The following is a 27,358-nucleotide window of genomic DNA, read 5'->3' as shown; positions in this document are numbered from 1 at the left end:
AAAAGTGGGTCTAAGAGATTTGCATTGTAAAAACTGACTTTAGGAAAAGAGTGGCAGTGGTATAATAGGTAAGGGAACAAGCTCTAGTGGCTGTAGTAGAGGAGGTAGGAGAACAAGTCATATTTCTAATTAGGCTTATTATCACAAAACATCCCTGAGGTTTACGAAACTATCAGATTGCATCCTTAATGTTTTTTTGTGTCACTTATGGTCCTCAAGGTTAGTATGTGCAATCACAAATGGTCCCTGACGTTAGGGTCTGTCAAAAACTCGTTAGTTTGCTATCGTGCCATACATATATATCACAAAACATCCCTGAGGTTTACACACTTATCACAAATGGTCCTTACGAATTTTTTTTAAAAAAATTTAAAATTCATAAAATTTTGGTTTTCTTTTTAAAATTATTTATAAATGAAAAAACAATTTATAGAAGGATTTTAATCTTGAGGGCCATTTATGAACCCTAAACCTTTAGTTTTTTTTTTTCATTTTCAAATTTTATGAATTTTAAATTATTTTAAAAAAACTTCATTAGTTTGTTGATGTGGCATATATATGGAGCCCACATCTACAATAATATAGTGTCACATGTATTTAAAATTTAATAAATATTTTAAAATAATTATAATTCATAAAATTTTAAAAAGAAAACAAAAATTTTATGAATTTTAAATTAAAAAAATTTCGTAAGGATCATTTGTGATAGGTGTGTGAACCTTAAGGATGTTTTGTGATATACATATATGCCACGTCAGCAAACTAACGGAGTTTTTGACGGAACCTAACGGCAGGGACCATTTGTGATCATGCATACTAACTTTGAGGACCACGAATGACAAAAAAAAACATTAAGGATGCAATCTGATAGTTTCGTAAACCTTAGGGACGTTTTGTGATAATAAGCCTTCTAATTAAAACGGACAATTCACCAACAAACCCTAAATTATTTAATATTAATTAACATAAACAATAATAATAATATATAAATAGCTTAAACACATTGCTCCATTAGTTTTGGCATCCAATTATTGGGGAAGCAATATAAACATTTACTAAGGATCATATATCATAACTAATAATATTCTTTCAAATGTAAAAATAAATAAATAAACAAAAAAGGATTATTAGATACTTAATTTGATTAATTAAAAATGAACTAACTCGAGCTGCAATAATGGGCTAACCTTTCTTAGCCAGAGGTTCAAACCCAAATTACGCAAACAACTAACCTCCTCTCATCAGTCAGAAATAGTCCAAGTCATATCATTCTGAAAGATCTAGTGGCACACCTCGATTCGACTAGAGCTCGAACCCAGAGCCATAAAAGATCTATGGATTGGGCTCCAAGCAGACGTATCAACGTGACAGATGGCAACACCATGGTTGATCTTGGCCTTCGAAAGCGGGATCAACCTCTTCGTAAACCTTGACATTAGAAACAGAGTAGCACTAGCAGAGTATGTAAGGGAACAAAGCAAGTCGTATTTCTAATTAAAATGGACAACTCGCCTGTAAATCCTAAATTATTTAACATTAATTAACATAAACAATAATATATATAAATTAAACACATTGCTTTATTAGTTTTAGATTCCAGTTGGAAGAACCCGGCTCCATCGTAGCACGATATTGTCCGCTTTGGGCCCCCCTCTCTACCCTCACGATTTTGTTTCTGAGAACTCACGAGCAACTTCCCAATGGGTCACCCATCTTGGGATTGCTCTAGCCCAAACTCGCTTAACTTCGAAGTTCCCATGACTCCGAAGCCAGTGAGATCCCAAAAGGCTTCTTGCTAGATTGAGGTGGACATGTACATATAATGCACATCACCCCCTCTCCGTTAGTCTATGTGGGATGTTACAATCTACCCCCCTTAAAGCAAGTCCAGCGCTGCTGGTTTGCCCGGGCAGCAGAGGGCCTAGGCCCATCTTTTGGCTCCATCGCACAAAGGCCAGACCAGGCAATTGATAGGGGACACAAGCCTAGGCAGGCCCAAAGTCAAATCTTGCCTGAGTTTGCTGACGTCAGCAACTAAAAAAAATATTTAAAAATGGAAAAAAATACCAAATTTTTCAAAATTTTTTTATATATAAATACCTAGTCCTATTTTTCACTTCTCATGCCAAAATTAATGGTTCAAGTATAAAAAATATATAAATAAATTAAAATAAATAGTAATTGCCCTTGCCCTTGCCATTTGGGGTAGAACCAAAAAATGTAATGCTGCCACTATTCATGTGAATAGTGGCAGCCCTTGCCTTAGCCTTTTGGGGTGGATTTGCTCTTAGGGGCCTAACGTCCTCTTCGACACACTCGTATCACACAGTAGAGTGGCTCTGATACCAAATTGTCACATCCCAGGATCGGCTCTGCCGTAGCACGATATTTTCTGCTTTGGGGCCCCCTCTCTGCACTCATGGTTTTGTTTCTAGAAACTCACGAGCAACTTCTCAGTGGGTGATCCATCTTGGGATTGCTCTAGCCCCAACTCGCTTAACTTTGTGTTCTCATGACTCCCAAACTAATGAGCTCCCAAAAGGCCTCGTGCTAGATGGAGGTGGGCGGACATGTATATATAAGGCACATTATCACCTCTCCGTTAGTCGATGTGGGATGTTACACATAAACATTTACTAAGGATCATATATCATATTTAATAATATTCCAAATGTAGGGAGAAAAAAAAAAAAAGGCTTATTACATACTTAATATGATTAATTAAAAATGAACTAACTCGAACTCGAGCCATGAGCTAACCTTTCTTGGCCACAGGTTCAAACCCAAATTACCCAAACAACTAACCCTTTCTCATCAATCAGTAATAGTCCAGGTCATTTCATTCTGGAAGATCTAGTGGCACACCTTGATCTAACTTGAGCCTGAACCGAGAGCCATAAAAGATCCATGGGTCGAGCTCCAAGCAGATGTGTCCAAGTGATAGATGGCAACACCGTCGTGGTTAGTGGCAAAGCCATAAATTTATGTCAATGGGTGCATGTTAGACCATATGAGAAAAAAAATAAAAAAATTCAGTTTTAGAAAAAACACTACATGAAAGAAATAGACTTTGTATACAATCAGAACACTAGGAGATAAATTGAAGGTGTTATTGTATTAATTTGCACACAAATGTTCTTTTAAATTTCTATTCTAGAAGTGTGAACATATAGAATGACAAATAAACTTAGAAAATATATAGAAAGCTCAATGACATCAATTGGGATAACAAATTTTAATGGGTTGAGGTCCAAAAAGCAACATATATAAGTAAAAAATCTAAATTAATTTTTTTTTTAAAATGAGAGGGGTCATGAGCCCACCATAGTTCTTAGGTGGCTCCGTAACTGGCCGTGGTTGATCTTGGCCTTCAAAAGTGGGTCCAAAAGATCCGCTTTGTAAACCCGGACTTTAAGAACATAGTGGCAGTAGTATAGTAATTAGGAGAACAAATCGTATTTCTAATTAAAATAGAAAACTTACCAACAAACCCTAAATTATTTAACATTAATTAACATAACAATAATAATAATATATAGCTTAAACACATTGCTCCATTAGTTTTGGCTTCTAATTATTGGCGAAGCAACATAAACATTTACTAAGGATCATATATCATAATTAATGATATTCCAAATGTAAAAAAAAGTAAAAGCAAAAAGAAAAAAAAAAGACTTATTACATACTTAATATGATTAATTAAAAATGAACTAACTCAAGCTCGAGCCAATGGCTAACCTTTTTTGGCCTCAGGTTCGAACCCAAATTACCCAAACAACTAACCCTTTCTCATCAATCAGCAATTGCCCAAGTCATATCATTCTGGAAGATCCAGTGGCACACCTCAATCTGACCTGGACCCGAACCCAGAGCCATGAAAGATCCATGAGTCGGGCTCCAAGCAGATGTGTCCAGATGACAAATGGCAACACCGTGGTTGATCTTGGCCTTCGAAAGCGGATCCAAGAGATCCGCTTCATAAACCCGGACTTTAGGAACAGAGTGGCAGTAATAGAGTAGGTAGGGGAACAAGCTCTGGTGGCACGACACAGACTGCGTGACCTTGCCGCCGTTGATTCCTTTGACTGATCCGATCATCACGTTGTGCTTCGCTCCGTTCACGTTCTCGGTGCTGCGAACGACGACGTTCCGGCCGAGGACTGTGGTGGCAAAGTCGATCATGTCCTCGGCGGACCCAACGCATCGTTTTGTCTCGCCGGCGCTGGGAGCTCGTTCGCACTCCTGCAAGGCGTCCAGAATGATCTTCTCCATCGTGGAGTTATCATCCGCGTGGAAGATTTGCTTCAGCTCCGCGATTTTGGAAGTGGCAAATGGTAATTTGGAGGAGATGGTCCGGGGCAAAAACGACCTTTTGGGCATTTTATCTTGAATGTCGGGCATGGGCATCACAACCCCCTTCTTGAGCATAGACTCCCGGAAGAACTTGCCCGGCTCAACCCACCTTTTTACGAGACTACCACTGGCCGCCATTCTTGTACCCTTGCCAGAGCTGGCCTTGGTGTAGCTTTTGAAAGATACGCTCTCCTTCTTTGCATAATCTGAGAAAGAATTGTTCACACCGTAGATCTTGAACCCAATGGACTGTCCCTGGGCTCCCTTACCGTACCCGGTGAACTTATCGAACCCGACATTGAACGACTTGCCGTAATTCGCGAAATTGATCTTCTCACCGTTGGAGTTCTTGGCGTATGACTGAAACGAATCTTCGCCCACATTGGCCTTGTCTCTGTAGCTGGTGAAAGTCTCGACCGCAGCATTGCCGCCATCTCCGTAGCTCTTGAACCTGTTCACTGGATTGTTCATGTCTTTTCCGTAATTGTTGAACTTGTCGTTGGCGCCGTTTCCTGTTTCGCCATAACCCGTGAACCCGGACCCGACGACATTGGAGCTGGTACCGTAGCCCGTGAACTCGTTCGGGGCCCCATTGCCATTTTTGGAGTAGCTAGTGAACGATTGGTCTCCAGCGTTGCCGTTCTCAGTGTAGCTCGTGAACGACTGGGCCCGCCCATTGGAATCGTCCGAGTACGAGTTGAATCGGAGGTTGGGAACGTTCACCGAATCGGCGTACTTCTTGAACTCGCCGGCTCCGCTGGTTGCTCCGCCGGCATAGCTGTTGAAGCTCTCGTCCACGACGTTGCCGCCGGAGGCGTAGTTGGTGAACTGATCCTTGTGGTTGACCGAGTCGTGGCTGTAGCGCCTGAACGAGTCGACTGGGAGATTCTCGTCTATCGAGTAGTTCTTGAACGAGTCGACTCCAGCGAGTCGATCCGTACCGTAATTGGTGAAGTTTTTGGCCGCGTAGCCCGTGAAAGTCGAGTCCTTGTCGTGCTTTTCGAGGCTCTGACCCAAATCGGAGAAGCAGAGGAGGTTCGCCGAAGCACAGAACTCCGGTAGCTTGCTCGAGAGACCGTTCTGGGAGGCGAGCTTCGCAAACGCCGCCGAGTCCACCGCGGTCAATGGGGAGGCCTTTGACAGCAAAAACGACGGCTTCTCCGCGTCGTTTCTGACCTCTTTGTTCCAGTAACGAACCAAGTAGGCCTTGGGCGAAAATGGGTTCTCCACTGCGCCGAGGTTTCTACCGGCGGCGGTGAGAGCAACCTGCATTGGGCATAACAATGACAAATGGGTAAAAACAACTGATGGAACCCAGAAACATTGAGTGTGCAGAAATTAAAAATACAAATTATTCAGAGAATGTGTGATAAAGAAATGCATTAGATTATCTGGGTTGAGAAGTTTAGATGGCTTACATTGAGAGATGAGAACAAGATAAAGAACAGAGAGAGATGAGTCACAAGGCTGAGTTGTGTGTGCTGCTGCATTTTTGTTTTTTTTCTTTTTAATTTAATTATTTTGGGGGGAGGGGGGATCTATGAGAGAGAGAGAGAGAGAGAGAGAGAGAGAGAGAGAGAGAGGAGGGTTGAGAATGTTGGTGGATTTGTTGGGTTTTAAGCAGGTATTTATATTGGTGTGGAAGAGGGAGTGAGTGAGTGAGTGTGTGGGACTCCATGGGTATGGGCTTTTGATGCCTCTCTCTTGCTTTGTGCTACAAGTTGGATTACTCGGCCTACCTGCAAATTATACGAATGTGGCTCCATAAGTTTTGCATGATGAATGATTTAGACAAGAGAACGTAATGTTTACGGGTTTGACAAAACATATTCTAAAGTGTAAAGAGGGGGATGAGGGCAAATGGACGGATGCATTACTCTCTAATGTATTGTTTACAACTCTCAGATCTTTTTCTAAAACTGACGATAGAAACACTATTTACAAAACACTATAAAAATTGGACTAACTAAATTCTATCAAACTCTCATCCGTGTGCGTTGAATCTCATCTTCGCATATATTTCTCAATATGCTTTATAATTAAAGTTGACCTTATTAGTACCCCAAATCGAATAGTTGGCACCGAATATCATAGCAATTCTAGCATTAATTTAGTCCTTGATTTTATTGGAAGAATTCACACACACACACACAAAAGTTACTGTCCATTTGAGATGTGCACTGCTAAATCCAGAAATGCAATGCCTGGAAATCTTGCTGTTGTGCAAAGGAAGCATGCAACTTATTTAATGGCAAATCTTACAACATCACTCCAAGTTGAAGTCCTCAACAATTAATTGTCCATGAAATTTATGGAAGAAAATATCGCAATTCACAAGGACATATTTAATTTCATTTGAAGAGGAAATCTAGCTAGCTGTAATGAATAATATCCAATTTAATTTGATTTAAATCACAGCGGCAGTCAATAAACATTCTAGAATTTTGTCATTGCATAACATGTACAACGCGTCGACAATATTAATATTTATTCAAAAGAATCACGGAAAGTTTTTTTGTCTAAAACTGAAAAATACAAGGCTACGAGAACGAGAGTACAAAATTCGACCCCACAAAAACCAAAAATAAAATTAATCCAAGAAATAATAATAATTTAATCTGATATTAATCTCAAATAAAAAAACGCCATGTCATCGGTCCATGGCGATGGAGTCCAAGGCTGCAAACTGAGCTCTGACTCTTTAGTAGAAACTAGAAACAAGAGCATAAAGAGTGAGTGCACTGAAAGCAGCGGCAGCCCTGGTCAGCACACGTGGCTCTCTGGGATTGGTGGGGGGTCGCTGTTAAAATAGATTTTTGACGCGTTTAGCCGCTATTGTTTTTGTTCTCTAATCTGGAATCTTTTCGTGATCCATGCATTATTAGGGTGATATAGCACGAGCTGCATTATATCATGGACAGTGACAAAGCTCGTGAAAATGGCAAATCTTTGTAGTTCCGGCAAGAGTACGAGGGCAGTTTTGGGAACTATATACACACACACACACGAGAATGAGAGTTAATTAGCTAGCTTCTTCGGATCCAAAACCACATGAATATGGGTGGGTCAATTATTACTTGAAACTATATATGTTTGGATCAATCAGCTTAAATTGGGTGATGATTGGCACTTAGTACGTTTGGCCTCATCTATAACGATGTTTAACCTACCCAGAGTCATATCAAATCTTAATCCCATTAGGTTTTTTGTGATCAGTGATTAATATATTTTATGATCAATTTTGTAACCCTGATTTGTTATTAATATATCTTTTCAATAACTAATGTACATGATTATCAAATGATATGAGTGTTCCAACTTGATATATAGTTAATTAGCATGCACCAGGAATTCTGTGTTTGAATTCTCACTTTTTCAATCTCGTTGTGTATTAAAAAGATCATTTAACATACATGCACTCAGCCAAGTTAGACTAGTCAATGAGCTCCCTACTATGCATCCGAGTTTGAATTTTACTTTGCGTAGTTTAAACTATGTTAAAATAGAATATCACTTGTATAAATTTAAATATTTAAAATAAAAAATAAAAAAAACTTTCATTTTTGGCGTGGTCCTAATTCATATTTATTGAAATGATTAATATTTCATATGACCAACAAACAAAAATGAAGAACTTACAGGATAGGGTAAATGAGAGATGTTTGTTGTATGAAATAATGAAGACTTTTCTCTGTTCGATCTGGACCTTGCGGACTAGGGTTTTTTTTTTTTGGGTAGGAATGGGAGTGGACGAGAAAGCATGCCATGGCCCCATTTATGTTAATTATTACAGGTCGAACATGCATGATTGTACTGCTCGGGTCGAATTATATGATTATGTCTTAATTTCTGAATGCAAAATCAGGCATGCGCTTTCCTTTTCTCGTATGCCTCAATTTGGTTCATCACTACATTTATAATTACTCCTTTAAATAGTGAAGTAATGTTACTAATTTACATATTATAGTATAATATAGACAGACGACAATGTTGATGTATCATGAGCTTAAAATTTAGTATTAATGAATCAATTCACGTGCTATAACATAAATGAAACGATAACACCAAGTTGACCAAGTGATCGTGCTTGTACATAGGTATATATCGTTTCCATGATTGACATTTGTAGAACGATTTTGATTGCATGAAGATGATATGTTTGGCTTTTAGGATGGTTATTCCACATGCATACTTGAAATTTCACATCTAATTAAGATTGGATAAATCTTTATCAATGGGACCAAAATTAGAACATGGTGCCAAAACTAGTCAGACACCACAGCCACCTCATTCTTGATATGAAATTCGTTCACATCCGTATTTTGCAGTTGAAATATGTTCAATTCAGATTGGCAGAGAGGAGGGAGATAACAGTACGCAACTGTTACTTTATTAGAAAATTTTACTCTTTTTCTTTTGTTGGTTAAAGAGATTTTTACTTTTACTTTTTTTTATTTATATGACTTTAATTTGTCAGCTAGGCTTCAACTTTCTTCGGTAAATTTCATCATGACTGCGACCAGATGCGCACAGCCCATATAAAGAATGCTATTGTCGTTTCGACACCCGTAAATGGCAATTTCAAGTTGGCACAGCTTCCATTACCGATTTTCTACCTAATTTTTTTAATTTTATGACCTACCTTTGTCATTCAAGTTTTAGAACCCGAGAAAAACACTACTGTGTAAATACTGTTTGTGCAGATTTCTCATCTTGGCCTGTTTGGGAGTAATCCAGAAAATGCTCAAAACGTTTTTTGACAACTAAAATTTATTATGACAGTATTTGACAGAAAAGTTTAAAAGTACTTCGATTTCTTAAGAAAATTTCAACATCTTTATAATAAAAGCGTTTTTGCTAAAAGCTTTTATGAATATAAGTGCTTCCTAAAGAAGCAATTTCAAACTAGTTATTTTCCAAGTACCTCAAATTCTCTACCTAATTGCAGCCATGCATTAATGAATGATTACTCATTAGTCCATATTTAATTTTTCTTTTTTGATGCACCCAAATTTTCAACCTATTTTGGGCATACAAAAACAGAAATGAAAACGAATTTAATCGTTTATTTTCAGGCCCATCAATGCTTTTTCCTGTTTTGTGTTTTGCAGCATATGGTTTGGCAGTCAATTGTTTGGGAATGCATGGGTTTTGAAATCTGATTTCAGACCCTTTGTTAGAATAGTTTAGGACCAACTTTAATCCATTTTACATATTTGGATTTCTGGTGTGACTTGTACTCTCTCTCTCTCTCTCTCTACATATATACACTTGTGCATAATTTAATATGACTTTTGTTTGCATACGTACCAGATGCTACATATATTCCCCATTTCGTTTCCAATTATTTATGGTCCTGTTTTTTGTTGCTTTTCTTAAAGTACACACCATTTCCTATGCAGATTAATTACTTCATAATTTTATGTTATATATATAAGTTCAAAGCTTGAAACCAACTAATATGATAAAATATTATTAACAGATAATATATATTATCTTTATTTGTTAATTATCTGTTAGACACACATCCTCCTCCTCCTCCTCTCTCTCTCTCTCTCTCTCTCTCATGCCTGGCTCCCTCTTATCCCGTTGTTCTGAATATAGCTAGTTTGAAAGTGAGAGAAAGGAGGAGCCTTTAATATTCTTGCATTCACATTGCCAAATAATAATCATATTATGAATATGACTTTTTTTTTTCTTTTGGAAAATGCAAGCTGAATGCTTTTGCTTTGAATCACTGGTGGCCGCATTATTTTTCTCTGTCAGTTCTGTAAACCATATGTGGAAAAACAAGAGAAGTACAGTATTTCTGCAGCTATGTTTTGATAAGTCCAAAGCCAGAGTGGCCGCAGAACCTAGAGCTCAGAAAAATACATAGAGGTTGGAGCAGAAACATGTTCTGCTCAAATCCCAGAGCAGAAAATTATTATACATTTTTTAAAGCAAAATAATTACTTCTTCTTAATCTCCTACATATATACTTGTTGTCTACTTTGATCCACAATGTCCTTTTTAAATTGAAGTGGTTGACCTCTGTTTCCCTTCAAGTGATGATAGCTAATTATATAAAAATTACCATGCAGGTTTTGGTCTGACCAATCTGCTCAAGCTACTGCCGCTGCATAATATAAAAACTAAGAAGGAAGAAGATGCTTAATGTTTATTTTGCCATGTTTTCTTGATTTGGATCTCAAATAAATTCAAAGTCTTAAACCTGATGTGATCATCATGTGCTCCCACATGGACAGTCATTTTCAGCAGAGAAAAAAACCAACTCATTGTAATGGGTTTTTAAAGTCAAATTGGTAGTCATTTTTAGTAAGATTGTACCAACTACTTCAATACCTTTTCCCCACATACATAATCATCATATTGTTTTTTTAAGCAGAGTATCTCAGTGAGCAGCTGTTCTGCTTTTCTACAAAAAAAAAAAACTAAAGCGTACATATTCAAAAAGACAATCACTTTCTTTTTCTTTTGTCTTTTTTTCTTCTTCTTTGACTGTCAACAAAAAGCATCCTCACAAATGCCAATCTTAAGCAAGGGTTTGGAATCCAATCCACTAACAGACTGATCGTCAAAGCAAAAATGTCAGAAAAGTCCACTCAGAAATATCCTCAAGCAATATATGCATGTGCTCAAATCATGCAAATCTCAGAATTTTATATGTGGGCATGTGGCATGGATCATGAATTTCCATAACTTGCAACAATTTGGAGTGAGCATGAAAAAACACAAAGGCTTGTTTATGGAGTTTGCATGCATGGAGGATGGAGCCTTTTATCTCTCTTATTGATCTGATTCCACAAATGCAGTGATATCAGAAGCAGAGCCAAATTTTTCTGCTCATAAAGAAAACAAAATTGACAACTCTTTGTATGGAATGCTTACAAGCATAAGGAGAGAGAGAGGGTAGGCGAAATTTCACATCACAGTGCCCCAAAACTAAATCTGCATCATTAAAATATATATAAGATACAATAATGATGCAAAATATAGACAGATATATAATATAGCTTTTCCTTTGTGGTGAACAAGCGAGCGTTATGAACCTTGTTTCTAACATGAATATGCAAATGGGGTAAGAAAGAAGTTTTTAACAACTTAAATGAGACTTGTTTTTGCATGAACTTCGGGTTATGCTAAAGACCAGAACAACAACTTCTGAGAGTGACTTTGTTTCTTTTTAACGTCTTCAACAACAATGATGATTTTAAGAAAGATCCATAAACGACAAAAGAGATCTCTGTGGGCTCAAAATGCCAAGTGGAGTGATCTTGATTCCTTTGAGAAATTAAAAGCCCACTTATATCCATGATTTTGATCTGAAGAATTTATATAATCATGGCCGCACTAACCAGTAGGAAGTGAATTTTATATGAACTCGATCCAAAAGCACTCACAATAGGAATGCAAAATCCATTTTTTATATATAAAAAAAAAAGGGCTGTTCAAATCATTCTTCTATATTAGACATTCACTAGTTAGCACAACTCAAATTCTCAAGAAATAAGGTTTATTATCGAAAAAATAACAATTTTTTGGTATGATATCTAATATGTTATATTGTCAGATTATAAGAAGAAAATGCACTCGTACACATAACAAGACGATTTAATCAGAATCAATAGTGAGGATAGCAAAGAAATTAGACAACAAATTGACAGATCTTCTACACATCATCAGTATCAAACAGTTCTTGGATTGAAAATTCAGTCCCGTCTTTAGAACTTAACATATTTGCATGTGACGTCAGTCAATCGTAATGCTATACACTCTCTAATTTATATTTATATTTGTTTTCTTTTTCTGTTTTCCCTTTGGTGCTTTTGATTTTCGTTTTAAAGGTCATGTGAGTGGTCCTTTCACTAGTTTGAAGGGCACTAGAAAACGTAAGGCCTATGGAGCCAAAATTCCACTGAGCCAAAAGACAAAGATGGGTGTAGGTTACATGTGAGTAGGACATATATCCTCCCAAGTTGGGCAGCACATTTCCACTTATTTGTAATCCAAATCCTGTTTGTGTATAACTAAACCACTGGCTCTGCAGGGGCAGGTACACCTGCGCAATCAGAATATGGATAAGCTATCTCTGGTTTCTTCCATTTGGAACTATTGCTTCATTTTGTCGTCCAATGGATGCATTAAGAACCTTTAAGCTCTTATTCTGAGAACCTTAAACAAACTTATGTTAAGCTAATGACAAGTTTAATGCGTGATCCACCTGCTTCCGACTGCGTAAACTATTTGTTTAGTTTAATACTCTGATCATGTGCTGTTGGCCTCACCTGCCTCCCCCTCCCCAAACACAAAGTTATAAAAGAGCAAGTGATTTTAAGTGCAGTTAATCTTCTGCATGGTTCTTCCTGCAAATGGGTAGGGAAGAATTGCGGTTAGCTACCGGCACTTTTACAGACAAGGAACATGTTTTAAGCTACATTTTCTCTCATTGTTGCAAGAAATATGAATTTGCTCATCACCACTTCCTTGATCTCTGTTTAACTTGTCCACAAAATACTGATGTCTTAAAGAACTTTCTCAAAAATACCAAAGCATTTCCAGATACACATATTTAGACTTATCAGTTGACATCAAAACGAAAATTAAAATGGAAGAAATAACGTAGGAAACTCATACTGAATTAGAAAAAGTATTAGACATATTTCATAACATGAATCCCATATGTACTTTCCAAAAACAAGTAGATAGTAAACAGAGAAAGCCGGTTCCCTCATCTTGATAAACTTACAGCCATCACCATCTATTTGGCCGTCCAACCAAAGCTCCATCACGATTGGCTGCAAAGTTAAGAGAAGACTTAGGTAGTACCGGCTTCAAGATTTCTTCTTCCTAAATTTGTAAGTTTCAAGAACATTTTGGAGATTAGATGCCCCATATAACAACAGAACTTCTTCAATTTTGTTTTTATTTTTTTGGGTTAAGACAGGTACGCAACTGAACTCTGTCCAGAAAAGTCACTCTTCAACATTGACAAGTTCATATTCAATGAGTGAGAGGTTGTTATCTTCTTTCACTGTAAAACTAGCAGGTTCAGCAACTTCAACACGGCCCCACCTGTCCACAGCAAGTCTCATCGATCCTTTGAACATGTCGATTTTGGCATTACGCAGGGTTAGGGTAGAGCCCTCTTTCACCAAATCCACTACACAACCATCATATCAAAACAATTAGTAAAAGGAAACTTACATAACATACAATGCAGTGGTCTTCCAAAACAATGATGCAAACTGGAAAAAATAAAATGAAGTGTCAAAATATACAACCAAAATTAAGATACAGATTTTCAGATAAAGGCTGAACAAGAATTTTTTTTAAAAAAGCCCAAACTGTTGGTGTGGATCCCCCCTTTTGCAGAAATACTGGTTAATATGGGTGCTAAAATCTGAAAAACTGAAATTATCAATTGTTTGGCAGACTGAGAACCTTGAAAAAAAGTGGCGCAAACTGATCCAGTCTCATTTAATTAAATGTTATTTATCACCCATGACCACTCATAGAGACTTCACTCCCAAGCTCACATATCTTTGGCATATCTGCAGTCCTTCCCTCCCTCTTATCTTAAGCATATAACTATCAGATGAGAGTCCATATTCCTGGGCTTGTTATGGCATTCAACAAATCTCTGATTTCAGGCTTCAGCTACTGGACATCTAAAGTTTCCCTAGATACCATCTTGTTCGACTAATTAATGTACTCTAGCATTGCCTCACCCGTCAATTTCAGCTACAGGACATCTAAAGTTTTTTATGACACATTAAAACATCAATTGCGAACGGAAATCAGACCCACGTAAGCAGTGGCCAGGAAATCTAATCACCAGGAACCGAGCTGAGACCTTAAAAACTGATGAATATCTAGACTCAAGGTTTAGAATCCCCAAAAAAAATTAAAATAACATCATTGACCAGCTCCCACCAAGGCCCTAGCATTATCTTATCAAGAGTAAGCACCAGAAAAGGCTGTAAACCTTCCACATATACCACGAGGGGAAATTTGAGTAATCATGTTCTAGACATATACCAGGCTCAACAGAACATAAGTAATTATGTTTTACCATAAAAAAGTCAAGCCTAAAACCATTAGATGAAAATCCAACTGTGAAATCATTCAGAAAAGAAGATTACTTTATCGAGATTTGATTATCAGTCACTGGATTTTTATCCAGCAACTGCTAAGCATAGATTGTGTTCACCAGTGAGAGTACGAAGTAAACTTGAAATACACACCTTGATCATTTCTAGCTGTAAAGATAATCAATCCGGTTTCATCGCCTACCAAGCATTCAGCAATTCGCATTTGGCGTACTTGAGGGGCATCAGCACGACCCTTCTGTAATACCATCTTAGTATTAACAACCTTTACCGTGAGAGTGTGCCCTGAGGTGCTTGGGCGGAGCTGGGCAACCTTGGTGAATACAGGTTTCCTCAATCCTGGTTTTGATTCGGCCATTTCAGCTAAACCTTGCGAAATTCACACCCTCGAACGGTCAATCATTAAAACTACACATACTGAGTTCAACAAACATAGTTGTGCACATGCAATTATATTCTTTTCTCAATGTGGTCCATAAGAATTGTAACATAGAGTCTTAAAGCTTTGGTTTTTTCTTCTTCATAATTTCAGAGAACTCAAACATGACATTAACAAAACCTACTTCAATCGATTGGGAATTTCCTTAGCTGGGTTGAGCAGAGCTTTTCTTTTGCCAAAAAAGTAGAACAAAGATTTCAAATTTATGTTAATTATGGTGATAAAAAGACGAGCTTTTTCGCCAAGATGTAACAGAATGTAAGTAAAAATTTCCAACATAAACTAATCGTACATTGTAAACCGCTAAATTGATCATAAATTTCAACGTAACTTTCCGATTTACAAAGCAGATCAGAGAGAAAACCGATGTTAAACAACGGATCGGAACCCTAATTACTCCACCATATATAAAAAGTCGACACTGATAAAATTTATTATAAAAAAAGAACAAATTTGCATCCAAATCTATCAAAAGAGAAACAAGGATCTTGTAAATTAGAGTGAGAAATCACCTTTGAGGAACCGCAAAGACAATTACGATTGACAGAGGAAAGAGTGAAGATCTGACTAAAGAAGAAAACCGAGGTCGTCACAACTCTCAGTCGGCTCTACAATACAAACACAACGTGAAAAGGGTTAAAGCTATCACTAATAACTTACCGACCGTCGATCTCCAATCCTGTCAGGAGTAATCCGCCGTCCACGTGTCTACCCTTTCCTAAAAAACGCTTTTTCGAGTCGCGTTTTCCGTACTTTCTTGTTCTTACGTGTGAGGATACAATTGGTTGAAAAACAGTTTTAAAAAAAAAAACAAGCGCCATATGAAGGAGCAGAGAAAGAGATAAGCTGTTTAAGGTTCGGTTGGGATTGGGAACAATGCTAGCAACCACTTCCACTCTCAGCTCCACTGCTTCTCAACTCACACCCTTAAGCTCTCTATCCCCAAACCCATTTTCTGTCAAATTTTCCTTCACTTTCCGAGAAAATAAGAACAGAATCGCAGTACCCACAAGCTTGAAATCCCAAAGATGCCAGCTTTCTGCTCTTCCTGCTCTGAGAGTGTCTGCTAGTTCCCAATCTGCCCCTACTTCCGTTGAGGCGTCAAAGGTCTCGGCTTTGCCGTCGGAGATGAAGGCGTGGGTATATGGGGAATATGGGGGTGTTGATGTTTTGAAATTTGATACCAAAGTTGCGGTGCCTGAGTTGCTGGAGGACCAAGTTTTGGTAAAGGTTGTGGCTGCGGCTCTTAACCCAGTTGATTTCAAGAGAAGGCAGGGCAAGTTCCAGAACACTGACTCTCCTCTTCCGGTAATTTTTCTTTCTTCTTTAGGATTTTCGTTCATTTGAGTTTGTCTTGGCTGCTGAGAAAATGTAGAGAAAGAAGCTTAATTTGAGTTTGGATTTTAAGTTTGGAAAACAAGTGAACATGTTGAAAAAGAATTACAGTAGAGATTGTGATGTAGAGTTGTGAATTTTCGTTGTTATGTGTTCGGATATCTGGAATTTGTGTTGGGATTAGAATCTGTTTTGTAATTATTGTAATTTTCTTGGATGAAATTGTCAAATTGAATGCTGAGAAAGAGTGACTAGAATTGTGGTTGTTCTTTTGGATTGGGTATAATAATAATTATGTTTTAATTTCTAAAGGAATTGAGAATAAATTCATTGCTAGCAAAATTCTAGTTTTAATGTGAAGTTGAAGTGGATAAAGAGGAAAATATAGTAAACTTTTCCCTTTCCTATATGATATTGGTCGTGCCAGCTTCATTTGAATGGCGCTATTATTAACTCAAGGGTTCTTTCACTTTGTCTCCCTGTAGACTGTTCCGGGATATGATGTTGCCGGTGTGGTGGTAAAAGCTGGCAGTAAAGTAAAGGACTTTAAAGAGGGGGATGAAGTGTACGGAGACATAAATGAGAAAGCTTTGGAGGGGCCTAAACAATCTGGCTCTCTTGCTGAGTACACTGCAGTTGAAGAGAGGTTATTGGCGTTGAAGCCTAAGAATCTGGATTTTGTTCAGGCTGCTGCGCTTCCTCTTGCAATCGAGACTGCTTACGAGGGTCTCGAAAGGACTGGGTTTTCTGCTGGTAAATCTTTGCTTGTTTTGAATGGTGCTGGTGGAGTTGGAAGCCTGGTGATTCAGGTACCTTAATTTCTACAAATACATTCTCTTCCCATGACTGCATATGTGTTCATACTCTGTTTTTTTTTTCTTTGGTTGAAACAGCTAGCAAAACATGTATTTGGAGCTTCAAGAGTGGCGGCCACTTCGAGCACCGGAAAATTGGAGTTGTTGAAGAGCTTGGGTGCTGATCTAGCCATTGACTACACGAAGGAGAATTTCGAAGAATTGCCAGAGAAATTTGATGTTGTATATGATGCAATTGGTAAGATTTTGTACAACTACAACTACAAGATGTTTTTCATTAGTATAAGGATAAAACTTAGCAATAGCAAGTCATAGTAGTTAGAATGGACCTGCAAATGCAAAGCCTAAAAGTAATGTTTCGCATGAACCACCAGGATATAAATCTAGAGCAAACAGATAGCTGGATGAAATTATGTGGTTTTAAGTCAAGCTGAAAATCCTTGGTCTGCTGGATACTGCTGCATAATTAACAGCTTTTTTATGTCAAATGAACATGCTTTTTTTAACATTTTCGTTTTCCATTTGTAATGGCAGGTCAATGTGATAAAGCAGTGAAGGTGGTGAAGGAAGGGGGCAGTGTAGTGGCCCTAACAGGCGCAGTAACACCTCCAGGCTTCAGATTTGTAGTGACTTCTAATGGAGCTGTTTTGAAGAAACTAAATCCATATTTAGAGAGTGGGAAGGTGAAGGCAGTGATAGATCCCAAAGGGCCCTTCCCTTTCTCTAAGCTTGTTGAGGCCTTCTCTTACCTTGAAACCAATCGGGCCACTGGAAAGGTAGTTATACATCCAATTCAATGAGAAGGTGCTGTGTATATGATGTTGCTGCCCTCTTTGTAATATGAATGGTAGGCTACTTGAATGTATTGTGTTAACTCAATTGTGACATGTATAAATATTGGCAAATAAGTAGATGCTCTTTCTTTTTGGGTGCTGTTAAACGAACCTTAAAATTAACTGAGTACACAATACTATCAAACTATTTATTGAATTAGTAATTAACCCTAATATAAAATGACCAAAAAGAATATATTGAATTGTGAAATAAATGTAATTTTAATAAGTACACCCTACTTATCATAAATCCTACGAAGATAGCAAATTAGTAATAGCAATGGATGGTTAGTATAATGCGAAGAGGTGTTGGAGGCATCAAAAGGAAAATGTGGTCCATAATTGATAACCAAGTACATGCTATGATTTTCAATTAACCAAATATTATTGAAAGGAATTGCAATGAGTGAACAGGGATCTGGGGGTTCAACTACCCAATATTGGAAGATGAAACAATGTTATCGCACTGCTTCACTATGATTTTCAGTCTCAGGACTCTTAATCATACATTATTGATAAGAATGCAATGGGAGACATAAGTCCTTCTACCTAGCATCCTTGGATAAATGATTGAGGGATTCGACTTTCCGAGCATTGCAGAGTTCGTCAGTGTGGTCCTTCTTTTTCAAAAACAACTGCAGTCAGTTTTCGAATGGGTTTGGTATTGTGTGATAGAGTGTATTAGGGTGTATCAGTGGTATTTTTTTTTGTAGTTAAATAATGTGTACTTAGTTAATTTTACATTTTGATTTAAATATTAGGATGTAATTACTTAATTAATTGTAGGATGTACTTTTGATTTACATTTTACCAAATACTTGAAATCACACCAACGGCCTAAGCCAATTCAACTAACAAGGTAATAAGTAGATGCTCTTTACGAATGCAGAAAATCTAACATGCAATAGTGGAAGACCTAACTTCAATCTAATCACAAGGCCTGGGCATTTCCAAGACTCGTGACAGAGGGTAAAATAGTCTTTATGAAAAATGTTTAGGAGAAAAAGGTTGTGGGTATGTTCAGCAATTTAACGGGTCTGCATAAATAAACCCAAGCCATTACACTTTTGGGCCCTAGACAGGTTTGCAACACAAGCCCAGTTCAAACGGCCTAAGTTTTTTTTTTTTTTTTTTTTGTAACTCCGGGCCAGGTTAATGGGCTGCTTATCCTATTAGTGGCCCAGAGAAGGGGCAAAGAAGTTGATCATGGGGTTAAATTTTGTGATTAATTAAGGGGAGTTGGAGACAATTTTAGTCATGGATGGCAAGGTCTAAGATTTTTTAAGCTCTTGTGATAGGCTTTCATCTTACGAAGTCAATGTTGGAGCCTCGAATGCAAAACTGAATGCTCTCAATCATTTGAGCAATACTCTCTTGTTTTCTCTTTAACGTTAAAAATAAGTAAGATTTATAAGCGAAGCGAGTAAAATGATATGCGTTTTAGCCTTGAAGGCATGTTAGTACCACGAGCGTTCATTAAAGGGGATACAAAAATCAAACGGGACATTGACTCAGCATAACTGAAAGCCTCTGAAACAGTTATAAATTATTCCACACACAGCTACACAACACAGTAGCTGGTTTGTAGTATAATATCCCTGAAAAGAAACCCTCAAAAACCAAAGCTGCTGTCCTCCCAATTTACCAGATTATAAATTGACTTTTCCTTTTTCAGAAGCCTCAGTCACTCACTGCATCATGCATGTTTTACAGCTATTTAATCTGGAGGACAGCAGGCATAAATATTGTACCGTGAATATGAATGGGGTAGGGTAGGGTTATATATATGATTAATCTAGCGATATATATTTATTCCACCTACTTATTATTGCAACATTTAATTCCCTGACCATGACTTCACACACACTCTCCTCCTCCTATATGTATCTCCAGTCTATATCCAAGCAAAGAAGCGTGGCTGATTGTTACCAAAACGAGTTGTGGTAAGCTAAATGCGCGCTGATTGAGCTATGACTCTGACATTTTTGGCCTACCTAGGGCTCTCCTCTCTTTCCAAGTTGTGGTAATAAAGCTAAGCGTGGATGGTAGACTATTAAACACGTGAGTCTTGGAACCAAAAAGATTGATTGATACCGATATAATCCGTCTTTAATAAAGATTGTGACAATATTTAATAATATCGACAGTAAAAAGAAGGTTATTAAATGTCTGAATTATGGAAAAATAATGTCGGGTGAAACATAGAAAATTGACCGGCAGGTTAGTACAATTATCGAATTGTCATAAGAAGTGAAGAAGGAACTCAATAATTAAGCCTCAAGTACATGTTCATGGAAAACATGCCACAGTAACAAGAGATAAGAAGAAGCTATGAATCAGACATTATTGGCGGATCTTTTACCGTGACCAGAAAAAGAAGATGTGCATGCATGGGAAATTATTACAGCTCAAGTGACTCTCGTCTGATCTGACGAGACCGTTGGGAGAAAGTAACAGGAGATGCACTCTGTGGGGAAATGACGTGGTGGGGACTTTTGGTTGCTATTTACTACTCAATGGAACAAAAATCTCCTATTCAGCCACAGATTTCACAATAACTATATCTAGTACCATATCAATGACTATTATTTAGTCCTGCTTCTTTGTGTCAAGTGCCAACTCCTTTTAATTAAACTCCAAGTCTTTGCGGAGGGGTTTTAAAAACTCGGTTAAAAGTGATTTTGGATAAATCAATAATAAAATTTACGGTCGCATTACTTTACAGATATATATTCTTTTTACTAGTTTAGAAAATCCAAGCAAACACTTGATTTCAATACCATTAACAGGTCAACAAGAACATGATGTGGGGTGGGTGATGTTAGAAACTTGGAAGAAGAAGAAGCACATTGGTGTTTGCACATAAAGCTTCTAACTGTGTCTTTATTGGTCCCTTGGATGTAACATAACATGCATGGGTCACTCACTGAGTCACTGCAAATAGGCTATATATTAATGAATTAAATAATAAACAATCCATGAAAATGAATGGTCTCTCCGGTTACAATGCCGACAAATATAATTGATTAAAGAATACAATCCGAGTCCAAGCACAGCAAAGAAAGACCTGCTCTTGAACTTTTCACACCCATATATACAGCTGAGCTACTGCATATATTATATTGACAAATATATATATATATATATATATACACACACACAAGGTTTTCCCCTCTTAGCTATAAGCCGCCGTCGTTCTCTCTTTGTGTGTAGAGGGGGAGGCAACAATGGAAGCAGAAAATGAGTACAAGAAAGGGCTGTGGACAAAGGAGGAGGATAGGGTTCTGCTAGACTACGTAACCGTACATGGAAGTGGCCGCTGGAATCGAATTCCTAAGCTCACCGGTAAGACCTTATCTACATTATGCACTCGTCTGATTTGTTTCATCTTCATTATATGATATATATATATATATATATATGTAGGTTTAAAGAGGAATGGAAAGAGCTGCAGATTGAGGTGGCTCAACTATCTGAGCCCAAATGTGAAACGCGGAGATTTTTCTGAGGAAGAAGAGGACCTCATCATCAGACTTCATAATCTCCTTGGCAACAGGTTTTCTGAAATTTATCTCCACCTTTCACTTTTCATATATTTTTTCTTGTGGGGGGAGGATTAATTTCTTTGAGATGCTCATTTGGATGTTTTGGAGTGTTGTAAATTAAGACTTGATTTAAAAAATTGGGTAGATCCGTGATAGTAATGCGTGCAGGGTGACTTTGATCCCCATGTCTCACTATTTCTATTGGTACTTGGATATGGAATCACATTATATTTATGCATATAAAAATAATCAACGTGTTTGTTAATGTATATGGATGCTGCTGATAATTAAATTGGATTATTAATCACTGATCAAAGCTTAATTAACTTTGTATGAACATGTACAGGTGGTCTCTGATTGCGGGGCGTGTACCAGGAAGAACTGACAACCAAGTCAAGAACTACTGGAACACCCGTTTGTGCAAGAAGCTTGGCTTCAAAAAGCAAATTCCAAAAGCTCTTGCTTCCTCCTCTGAAACTCCAAAAGCCCCGGACTCGAATTCTAAGCAGTCTTGCAGCTGCGGCACCGGCAGCACTGTCAAAGACATGGAAGCTCTGCAAAATGACCAAAACCCATTGTTAGATGATATTGTTGCAGCTGAGGATTCAAATTCAAATGAAGAAATACAATGGATGACCGAGCATTGCGCAGAGTCGCTTTCTTATTCTGATGGTCATAATTTGATTAGCTGGGGCATGTTGGAATTTCTACAAGGGCACCCTCTTGAACTTCTGTACCAAAATTTTGAGTTGAGTTAATAAATTTTCGTTTATGGTCACTAATAATTGTTTATTAACTCATAAATTATTCTAGAGACATGTCTGCGGCCGAGTAATAACAGCACTGATATTATTCTAAACTTAATCACATATACAGCCTAATAAATATAAAATTTTATTTAGAGGCGATAATATATTAAACTCACGATAATATATTAAACTCACACACACAATACAGATGTTAAAATTCAAACCCAAGACCTTACTTAAGAAAGTCAATACTCCAAACCACTACACTAGTGAGTTCTTTGTGCGGACCCATTCTTTATAACATAGAAAAACACTAGTTGCGCGTAGTCTTGGAAACTCACTCCCCGTCCTCAAAATCCGGTACTACGACAAGAATAGAATATAGGATTTATATGTTATTTGGTGTCGATTTTGGTTTTTGGAACAGCGAGCCACTGACCCAAACGTAAAGGTCCTGCTTGGACTGGATTTGCCAGCTCCTTCCTTCTAGGTGGTCCACACAACACACCCACATGTTATGTTTGCTTCCAACATTAAATGTACCTTCCTTGGCCGACTTGAAAATTTTCATGTGCCGTGTTAAGTTTGAAAACGACATTGTCACCTTTGGACGACTTGTAGCTTGACCCGCATCTACTAGTTTTTTGGGCCTCTGGCCACCACAACAAGACGCAAAACAGAACCCAACATTGAATTGTAAAGCTGGGTTTCAGCTTGTATCGGTTTTGGGCTGTCTTTCCCAAATTGATTTTGTGGCTTTGATTCTTTGGGATTAAACCCGTCCCACAACTCCTCATTATAGCATTTTTGTTGATTCTTTTCTAAAAGCGATTCTTAGAATCACAATTATTAAAAAGAAAATGCTTAACATAAAGGTAGTAAGATGAAAATTTAAACCAGAATAAAGGCATTGCCTAAAAGTACAATCACTGTATAGAAAATTTTAACACTGTTTGAAGCCTAGAAAGGAGTATTTTTACATACGGCGACAAAAAGAGAGAGAAATGGACCAAACTACATTATTTCATTATGACACAAAGCCATAAAGGCCATTATTTTGCAAAAACTTGTTCCAAAGGGAAATGCAGAACATAGGAAATTATACCAAGGCTTCTGGACAACGTTTGCTGCTCAGACAGACAAATGGGGTGTAATTTTGAAGTCAAGATCCCAAAGCTGGAAGCTACCGTTGACGAAATCGTAGTATCCGCCGTTCAGGCTTAGTGTCTTGTTCACCACCCTTTCTCTCACAAATGGATATGTCAGTAGGTTTCCCAGTGACACATTCACAGCTTCCTGCATTAGGGTCCCAAACAAGAAGATGGATAAAGCTAGCCGAATTCGGTAGCTCTGTTTCCAGTTTTGATTTTAATTTACTCAAATGAAAAAAATGAAAAATTACCTTCTCCAAGTTGGTGCACTGCTCTTTGAAAGTTAAAGCACTGTATGCTGTTTTGATCTTGTTCTTAGCCGGCGAACAGATTTTCACCCAGTCCTCTATGAAGTCACTGAAATTTAAAGGGATGTACAAATGGAAACACTGTTAATGCATAATTTACTGGATCAGAAAGTGCAGTAAAATTTGTGCCATATGTGCAGCAGCATCAGCATATGCATGGTGATTAAGGAAGGACTTAAAACAACAGTAGTGAGATTTTGACTGCACGGACAGTACCACATTGATAGATTGCGGAACGGTGTTAAAAAGTATGCTTAAAGTTGGACCAAATCTCAAAGCAAAATTGAAAAACGAAGAGAATCTGAGGCTGTCATGACTCATAACAACTTTGTCCTTCAACTTCTGCTTTATCCAACTTTATGGATGCCTCCAAAAAATTATGGTACTACCACTCCCAAAATAAAGTCCTTCATATTCTCTTCCCATTGAGTTGGACACGACACAAATCAATATTATAATAAGACACTAATTATAGCAACTAGCAATAACACCACATGGGAAGGACGAAGGAGAAAGCAACCAACCAATTGGGCCAACATTTTAAACACTTTACTGCAAATAACGTTCGTTATTCTTCTTAATTCAAGCATATGTACTTAAATTATTCAATTTTTGAACCAAATTAAGAAATATGCAAACTGTTTCAAGGCTTTAAGCAACTTCTTCTTCTTCTTCTTCTCGTGTTCATAAATGAAATGAAGGCTGGCTTACCTAGCAGTGGTCCCATCATCCGGGATTGACATGAGCCCTTTGATCCCACCACAGCAGCTGTGTCCAATGACAATAATATTCTCCACCTGAAATTCACATTATCTTTTTTAATCATGGTTCCTAATCTTAAAATAAATAAATAAGTTATTGGAATAAAAGACATAATGCCAATTGGGTCTAGCTCAGGGAAAAAAAGGGTCTTGATTTACAGATCAGAAATCTCAAGTTCAAACTCTCACAACATCGTGATTCATGATTATATGTGTGTGAGAAACCTTCATTTATACTTAATTAACAATTAATATTCCTTCTTCTCCTTTCTATATCTGCAACTTTAGACTTTTTCTTTCTGCCCCTTTTATTTCGGAGGGTGAGCCCCAAGGAAACATGATTATTTGTTGTAAGCAAAGGAACAAAACCAATGACTAGGCGACCATTATTGAATTTGAAGAAGAAAAAAACCAGAGGAAAAAAGTTGAATATAGTGGTTCCAGTCAGAGCAGTACAACAAAAAAGTAGAGTTGAATATGGAAAAGATCAAAAAAGAGTGGCTCTTCCTATTATATTCACCTTCAGATGCAATACCGCATATTCAATGGCTGCCCCCACTCCCGCGTATTTTTTCTGCAGCAACCAATAGTCAACATACACATATACAATTACAGACAACCAAACTTATAATTTATTATTCAATGCTCGTTTAATATATTTATTTATAAATTAAAAACAAGATGGATCCACTTTTTCATTTATATATATATAATCTTAAAGCAGATTCCATCATTATGAAATGCGCGCAATTTTCTTGGAGGGTTTGGAAACATGTAATGAATTATGAATGTTGATGTTTTTCCAACCACCAAAACAAATACAAGAAGAAACAATCATCCAATGCAAGTGGAGATTAATTTAATCGGGTTTTTGTTAGGCGAACCGGGTCAAATGGAGGGACCATGTTTGCGATGTTTCTGACCACAAAGGCCTCCCCCGGTTGAAAATTGAGGATGTGCGAGGGGCAAACTCGGGAGTCTGAGCATGCAAAAACCATGAACTGCAAAGACAACAATCACATTACAGGTTAATTAATCACCTTAACGATACTTAACTAATCTAATATTATTTGTTCATCACTGACCTTGGGGCTTTGGCCTGTCGCAAGCTTGTCGTATAAATCAGCATCTTTCCTAGAACCAGAAGGGTAGTTTGGGTAAATCGATTTGGATCAGGGAAAAAAGGGGGAATTAAGCGAACAGCATATTCGAAGAACAGAATAATTATAAATTTTTTGTGGATAATTTTGGAACTAACTCAAATTTCTCCTTCTTGAAATGGAGGAAACCGGTTCTGATCTTCTCGACCGGGTCCAACCCGCCCGACTCCAACTCGGCCGTTATCTGCTTGATCTTTGCTGCGGCGACGCCTTCGAGGTCGGCATTCTCACTGCAATTATCAAACCGAAGTTGTTAATTAAAGCCAGGTCAAAAGGGGCCCACCGAGATGACAGACGGCTGATCCAATGCCATTACGGAAGGCCCCCCACGTGGCAGCAACGACAACTGCCTGATAGGATTAACGCGTCGTGATGGAAAAGGAAATGGTAAAATGACAGAGAAGGACAGCTATTTGTGGCTAATAACAGCAAAGGACGTAACGACAGACGGTGGTTTAGTTTTGTCAGGACGAGGAAAGAACGGAGAGAAGAATACCGAAATTGTAATTTGAAAGTCGTTAAAAGTACCTCAGGAGCTTCGAAAGTCCGGCAATGGCATCCTCGTACGAGTCCTTAGCCATGTCTTCCTTCTGCAATTCCCAAAAATCAACCAACCCCAAATTCAATACAAAAAATAAAAATAAAAAATTCTTTATTATAAATCAATTTCACAATTCTGCAGAATCAAACATGTGAATCACAGACGAATTATTTTCAGAATTTGCATGCGCAAATTAGTAATCTATATATCTGATCAGGATCGGTTGAGATCAACGTACATAAATAAGAGAAAGATCGAGAAAAAGGGTGTGCGGACCTGTGAAGCTGGGGTTTGGGAATTGGAGAGAATCGAATTTTGCAGGTGATGAGGATTTGAGGAGGGAGGGAGGAGGGAGGAGGAAGAGGAGGGGACAGTGACCACCAGTTGAGCACAACTCACGTAAACTGTGCTTTTGGTATTTATAATATTGTACCTTTTTGCCTTTTGTTATAGTTATATCCAAAACATTTGACTTATATGGAAACCTCCATTATTTTTTGGATTAATTAACGTTATGCACGGCGTTAGGATTTTAGGAAATGAACATGAAACTAGTCATGTGTTTTTGTTTTTCTACATGGTAATTTCCTAATTGATAAATAACCTATGAAATATTAAAGAGGAATGCTATCTTATACATATTTATGTGTGGTTGAAATATATTTAGCACAAACTAAATAAGAAAAACGAGAAGCAAAATGCAAGAGGGAAGTTCAAACTTGAATACAAAGGGACGAACATATTGTTGTGGCCAACTGGCCTAATCCTCATCTACTAACATTCCTCAATGTTAATTCCGTGTCTTAGGTAGGTAATGACGCCGAGCGTTTGGGTGTAGAATAGGTAGGGTGGGTCAAGTGGCCAGGAGGATACGTAACTAATAGCGCGGTAAAAGGGTGACTTTTAAGAAAAACAGCGTGTTAAAAAGGTTAAACAACGGCACCCATGTAGGTAGCGGAACGCGGGTGTATGGGCATGAGGAAGTCAACCAAAGGCTAAGAGTGGGTAGGCGCCACGTGGTGGGTGGTGGGTGGTAGGATAGGGTGACTGAAAAAAGAAAGAAATAAGATAAGGGTGAGTGATTGAAGCACTTCTATTTTTAATAAAACGGTGACGTCTACCTGTGAACTGTACTTAGAAATGAAATTGTCAGCACGCGTAACGGAAATTAATTTTTTATAATTTTATTTTGTCTATTTTTAGATTAAATTCCATGAAGCATTATCTTCTTCTTCATCAACTTCCGGAAGAATATA

The 27,358-nt window shown here is 37.7% G+C and overlaps 5 protein-coding genes across 7 annotated transcripts; 2 read left to right on the top strand and 3 right to left on the bottom strand.

Annotated features, from left to right (window-relative positions):
* Nucleotides 1-3,497: 3,497 nt before the first annotated feature.
* On the bottom strand, nucleotides 3,498-5,958 carry LOC117613624 (polygalacturonase 1 beta-like protein 3). Its single transcript, XM_034342224.1, has 2 exons — nucleotides 5,772-5,958; nucleotides 3,498-5,619 (listed from the first exon to the last, which is right to left on the bottom strand). The coding sequence occupies exons 1-2, from the start codon at nucleotides 5,841-5,843 to the stop codon at nucleotides 3,793-3,795; spliced, it is 1,899 nt and encodes a 632-aa protein (XP_034198115.1). The 5' UTR covers nucleotides 5,844-5,958; the 3' UTR covers nucleotides 3,498-3,792.
* Nucleotides 5,959-12,880: 6,922 nt separating this feature from the next.
* LOC117635796 (uncharacterized protein At4g28440) lies at nucleotides 12,881-15,521 on the bottom strand. 2 transcript variants are annotated; one of them, XM_034370537.1, is made up of 3 exons: nucleotides 15,417-15,521; nucleotides 14,601-14,834; nucleotides 12,881-13,516 (listed from the first exon to the last, which is right to left on the bottom strand). In XM_034370537.1, exons 2-3 carry the CDS (start codon nucleotides 14,821-14,823, stop codon nucleotides 13,329-13,331), a joined length of 411 nt encoding a protein of 136 aa, XP_034226428.1. In that variant the 5' UTR covers nucleotides 14,824-14,834; nucleotides 15,417-15,521; the 3' UTR covers nucleotides 12,881-13,328. The 2 variants fall into 2 exon arrangements, with proteins under 2 accessions (XP_034226428.1, XP_034227160.1); XM_034371269.1 differs by having other exon boundaries at nucleotides 14,601-14,828; nucleotides 15,417-15,507.
* A 211-nt stretch (nucleotides 15,522-15,732) lies between these two features.
* On the top strand, nucleotides 15,733-17,994 carry LOC117634111 (2-methylene-furan-3-one reductase-like). Its single transcript, XM_034368442.1, has 4 exons — nucleotides 15,733-16,212; nucleotides 16,725-17,048; nucleotides 17,133-17,292; nucleotides 17,589-17,994. The coding sequence occupies exons 1-4, from the start codon at nucleotides 15,781-15,783 to the stop codon at nucleotides 17,852-17,854; spliced, it is 1,182 nt and encodes a 393-aa protein (XP_034224333.1). The 5' UTR covers nucleotides 15,733-15,780; the 3' UTR covers nucleotides 17,855-17,994.
* Nucleotides 17,995-21,009: 3,015 nt separating this feature from the next.
* On the top strand, nucleotides 21,010-22,210 carry LOC117634929 (transcription factor WER-like). Its single transcript, XM_034369558.1, has 3 exons — nucleotides 21,010-21,232; nucleotides 21,314-21,443; nucleotides 21,779-22,210. The coding sequence occupies exons 1-3, from the start codon at nucleotides 21,115-21,117 to the stop codon at nucleotides 22,188-22,190; spliced, it is 660 nt and encodes a 219-aa protein (XP_034225449.1). The 5' UTR covers nucleotides 21,010-21,114; the 3' UTR covers nucleotides 22,191-22,210.
* Nucleotides 22,211-23,059: 849 nt separating this feature from the next.
* LOC117615252 (carbonic anhydrase 2-like) lies at nucleotides 23,060-26,576 on the bottom strand. Of its 2 annotated transcripts, none has more exons than XM_034344305.1 (9): nucleotides 26,379-26,576; nucleotides 26,090-26,151; nucleotides 25,660-25,791; nucleotides 25,487-25,535; nucleotides 25,286-25,402; nucleotides 24,922-24,975; nucleotides 24,352-24,437; nucleotides 23,584-23,689; nucleotides 23,060-23,477 (listed from the first exon to the last, which is right to left on the bottom strand). In XM_034344305.1, the coding sequence occupies exons 2-9, from the start codon at nucleotides 26,140-26,142 to the stop codon at nucleotides 23,313-23,315; spliced, it is 762 nt and encodes a 253-aa protein (XP_034200196.1). In that variant the 5' UTR covers nucleotides 26,143-26,151; nucleotides 26,379-26,576; the 3' UTR covers nucleotides 23,060-23,312. The 2 variants fall into 2 exon arrangements, with proteins under 2 accessions (XP_034200196.1, XP_034200197.1); XM_034344306.1 differs by having other exon boundaries at nucleotides 26,341-26,530.
* Between the last annotated feature and the right edge of the window lie 782 nt (nucleotides 26,577-27,358).

This window comes from Prunus dulcis, chromosome 1 (assembly GCF_902201215.1).
Source record: "Prunus dulcis chromosome 1, ALMONDv2, whole genome shotgun sequence".
Lineage (NCBI taxonomy): Eukaryota > Viridiplantae > Streptophyta > Magnoliopsida > Rosales > Rosaceae > Prunus > Prunus dulcis.
This window is presented reverse-complemented; position numbering and strand designations above follow the sequence as displayed.

Coding starts and splice junctions, on each gene's coding strand:
- LOC117615252 (XM_034344305.1), bottom strand. CDS start 26,142: ATGGCTAAGGACTCGTACGAGGATGCCATTGCCGGACTTTCGAAGCTC. Junction 25,536..25,659: donor TTCAAGAAGGAGAAATTTGA/GTTAGTTCCAAA, acceptor TTCTGGTTCTAG/GAAAGATGCTGATTTATACG. Junction 23,690..24,351: donor GATGATGGGACCACTGCTAG/GTAAGCCAGCCT, acceptor TTTAAATTTCAG/TGACTTCATAGAGGACTGGG.
- LOC117635796 (XM_034370537.1), bottom strand. CDS start 14,823: ATGGCCGAATCAAAACCAGGATTGAGGAAACCTGTATTCACCAAGGTT. Junction 13,517..14,600: donor TACAGCTAGAAATGATCAAG/GTGTGTATTTCA, acceptor ATGGTTGTGTAG/TGGATTTGGTGAAAGAGGGC.
- LOC117613624 (XM_034342224.1), bottom strand. CDS start 5,843: ATGCAGCAGCACACACAACTCAGCCTTGTGACTCATCTCTCTCTGTTC. Junction 5,620..5,771: donor TCTTGTTCTCATCTCTCAAT/GTAAGCCATCTA, acceptor TGCCCAATGCAG/GTTGCTCTCACCGCCGCCGG.
- LOC117634929 (XM_034369558.1), top strand. CDS start 21,115: ATGGAAGCAGAAAATGAGTACAAGAAAGGGCTGTGGACAAAGGAGGAG. Junction 21,233..21,313: donor TCGAATTCCTAAGCTCACCG/GTAAGACCTTAT, acceptor ATATATATGTAG/GTTTAAAGAGGAATGGAAAG. Junction 21,444..21,778: donor CATAATCTCCTTGGCAACAG/GTTTTCTGAAAT, acceptor GAACATGTACAG/GTGGTCTCTGATTGCGGGGC.
- LOC117634111 (XM_034368442.1), top strand. CDS start 15,781: ATGCTAGCAACCACTTCCACTCTCAGCTCCACTGCTTCTCAACTCACA. Junction 16,213..16,724: donor ACACTGACTCTCCTCTTCCG/GTAATTTTTCTT, acceptor GTCTCCCTGTAG/ACTGTTCCGGGATATGATGT. Junction 17,049..17,132: donor TTGGAAGCCTGGTGATTCAG/GTACCTTAATTT, acceptor TGGTTGAAACAG/CTAGCAAAACATGTATTTGG.